The sequence below is a fragment of the Gloeophyllum trabeum genome, assembly GCF_000344685.1.
Source record: "Gloeophyllum trabeum ATCC 11539 unplaced genomic scaffold GLOTRscaffold_00049, whole genome shotgun sequence".
Taxonomy (NCBI): domain Eukaryota; kingdom Fungi; phylum Basidiomycota; class Agaricomycetes; order Gloeophyllales; family Gloeophyllaceae; genus Gloeophyllum; species Gloeophyllum trabeum.
Genome location: NW_006920458.1, coordinates 526 through 3,626, shown reverse-complemented (window position 1 = coordinate 3,626; position 3,101 = coordinate 526). Strand labels below are relative to the sequence as shown.

Genomic DNA, 3,101 nt, shown 5'->3' with positions numbered 1-3,101 from the left:
GAAGTATTCTACATCGATGGCGAGAATAACCCTGCCGACATGTTCACTAAGAACTTAGGACATGTCAAGTTCTTGCGCTTCAGAGCGCAACTTGGACTTAGGTTTTACAAGTAATCTAAGTCAGCCCAACGCTTGCGTGCGCGATTATCCGCGGCACTTAGTGAGGGGGAGTGTTGAACTAGGCGCTGACTTAGCTGCCAGGTTCTACAACGTACCAGAACATACCGGAACCCTCTGGAACATTCTGGTATATTCCATTATTGTACAAAGGGCACGGAGCTCATGTGGGTCAGTGACATCATAGGTGGAGCTCAGTAGGATTATAGATATTCCACGTAGCTTAGTCAGCCTATGGGCCACAGTGTATATAAACCCTGCAGCTCTGCTGCCTAATGAAAAAGGGTCGTTCACACGAGCTTTACCAGTAGCTACAGCATCCACTCAATACAGGTGAGTTGTGTAGGGCGCACTGTGCGTGCTGCTGCCTCCATAACTCTTCATCAGTGAGTATACTCTTAATGGGCGGTGGAATGTCACTGAGCATATACAACCTGATATAAGGCAGGAGAGCGCACGAGCACGAGCACATGATTCCACGGTAAGCATATTCTGTAAGGAACTGGACGTACATTGCTGATACGGCTCGGCTGTAATACTAGATATCTCATTACATTACCATCTCAATATTGGTTGGCTGAGAGTGACGGGCTTATGCCGACATTTCGGTGGCGGGTGTATTGCACGATACACACCATACATAAGAGATGGTGCATGGTCGTCGCATTATATATTCTACCTGACCACGGTGTCGTGGCTTTCCATCAGATTTCCAACAGCAGCATGAAACGTTCAGCAAACATGTGTGTCGAGGACTCGCGGCGGCCACTTTTTCAAGTTTGATTGAAGCTCCGCCGCCTAGTCGGACGTCCATCCGCTTGCACTCGCACACTCTCCCGCTCACGCATGCATCTCGCGCTCTTGGCTAGCTACAGGTGCTGCTGCTCTCTGCGCCGTCCCGACAGTCTGGAGAACGGCAGCAAAGTTCACGGCATCGACGGAAGACGACCGAGACAGGTACGCGTCTTACTGCACTATACGAGGACGACTATAACGACTATCCAACCGGATTCATCAAACGCGACCACTGGAGTGGAGGGACGCAGTGCTATAGGCTTGGGAATAGGAGACACATTCGGTTACGTTCCATATCCAAGATTTCCCGCCTTTGCAGCTGATGCGGCGAACTACCGCGCGCGCTTCCCCCTCATTGCATTCCCCGTCCCTCTGGCCGAGACTTCGACTTCCTCGCCCTCGGGACCCGTCTTGCGCGCTGAATTGTCAGGCACATTCTGCAAGGTCGAGCCAGCGGGACGACGCCAATCTCCGATGCACCGAACGCGTCGACTGGTAGGAGACGACCGAGACAGGCGCGAGCGTCCACTGCAGCGTGACTCGCACGAGAACGAATATAAGAATCCCACACCCTCGACACTGCAAAGCATCTGGCGGAGATCTCGGATGCGAAGGCAGACTTGACTTGATGCGAATCACCGGTTATTGCTCGAGTCGACTTGCTCACATTAAATCTACATTTCACCAGTGTTCGAGCCGTAAGATCCGTGGAATATGAACTTCGGATCATGAGTCCATACGTGAGCAATCCCGACGTGTCCTTTACAGAACAGTCGACAAGTACTACGCGAGCGACTGCGAGTCATCCCTCCAGGACACGACACCAATCAGGAAGAATCTGTGCATAGTTTGAATGGTAGGTCAGGTGCGCACGCCTATTCTCATGTTCAAATTCCTATCCTGGTATTATAGTCACGTTCATGAGTCGCTCACCGTGCAGATATCAGGAAGGCCATCCGATGTGGGTCCCAATTGCTGTACTCATGAGAAACAGTCTGCCTCGTGCAAAATGCTTCGTATCTCTGCTGCATAACTTGCATCCCATAATAACCCCCCCCCCTCTCTTTGACTGTAGAGTGCGATGTCGATATCCATAAGCTTCGGCTCCTTCGGCGACATAGTCTCGCTCATCCAGCTCGCGGCGTCAGTGATCAGCCGGCTCGCAAGCAGCGCGGGCAACTCCGAGCGATACAGCGAGCTCCTGCTGGAACTACACACCCTATCCGGGGCGCTCGCGTCTCTCCAGAACAAACTTCATACTCCCCGTGCACCATCTTGCATGCCCAGTGAGCTCCGGCGGGACATCGAGGCGCGCATAGCGGCTTGCCGGGCGTCGCTCGAGAAGATGGAGAGGAATATCGTATGGCAGCAGCAGCGCTTGAGAGGGCGGTACCCGAAAGATTGGAGGGATCTTTGGCTCAGAGCCGGATGGCGCTTGTTCGCAGAGAAAGAATTGCAGAGGTATAGGGAGGACGCACGCAGTCATAGAGATTCTGTCAAATTCGCGCTTTCCATGCTCAATCGGTGGGTTTCTTTTGGCTTCTCGACGACGAGTGCGTTTTGTTTTCTTATTGACGTGGACATAATACGCAGGGAGAGCGTGGAGACACGCACCACATCGTCGTGACAGCGCGTTCAACACTCGACAACGTGAGTGCAATGGCTGAGTTGACGCGGTGCGAAGTCAAGCTTGTTCTCAAGAACGTCCTGTAAATGCGGAAACCTTCCCCCGTCTTCATTGGGTACCCTTGGGAAGGCGGTCAGACTTACAGCGAGCGACCAATCTGCTTCGTCAACCGATACCGCCAGAAGTTCCAGGTTCCCATTGATTTCTTTATGGATTTCCGGGTGCGCGTTATTTGCAAATATTCTGATAATATCCATCTGATATCTAGATATCTCAGATGTTGGATAATCTTGTGAATTACGCTATGAACTGCGCTTTGAAGGTTTACCCTTCTCTAACACCACGCGGCGCCAAAATACGAGTGGCAATGCGGGAGTGGACTCTGATTGACAGCAGTAAAACGGCGGCGGATCGCCGTATCCTCAGGGCTGGTACTACCGGATCGTGGGTGGATCGCGCAGGCTACAAGTTCAGGAACAAAACGAATCTGGTACGAGACATTTCGGAGGAAGTTTTGGACCGTGTTCGCAAATACGGCACCCTCTCTTTCATGCTTTATGAA

General features: G+C 52.0%; 1 protein-coding gene across 1 annotated transcript; it reads left to right on the top strand.

The window, feature by feature from the left end:
• Window positions 1-1,993: 1,993 nt before the first annotated feature.
• On the top strand, window positions 1,994-2,827 carry GLOTRDRAFT_97202 (uncharacterized protein; the record flags this gene model as incomplete). Its single annotated transcript, XM_007873207.1, has 3 exons — window positions 1,994-2,465; window positions 2,506-2,562; window positions 2,808-2,827. 3 exons carry the CDS (start codon window positions 1,994-1,996, stop codon window positions 2,825-2,827), a joined length of 549 nt encoding a protein of 182 aa, XP_007871398.1.
• Between the last annotated feature and the right edge of the window lie 274 nt (window positions 2,828-3,101).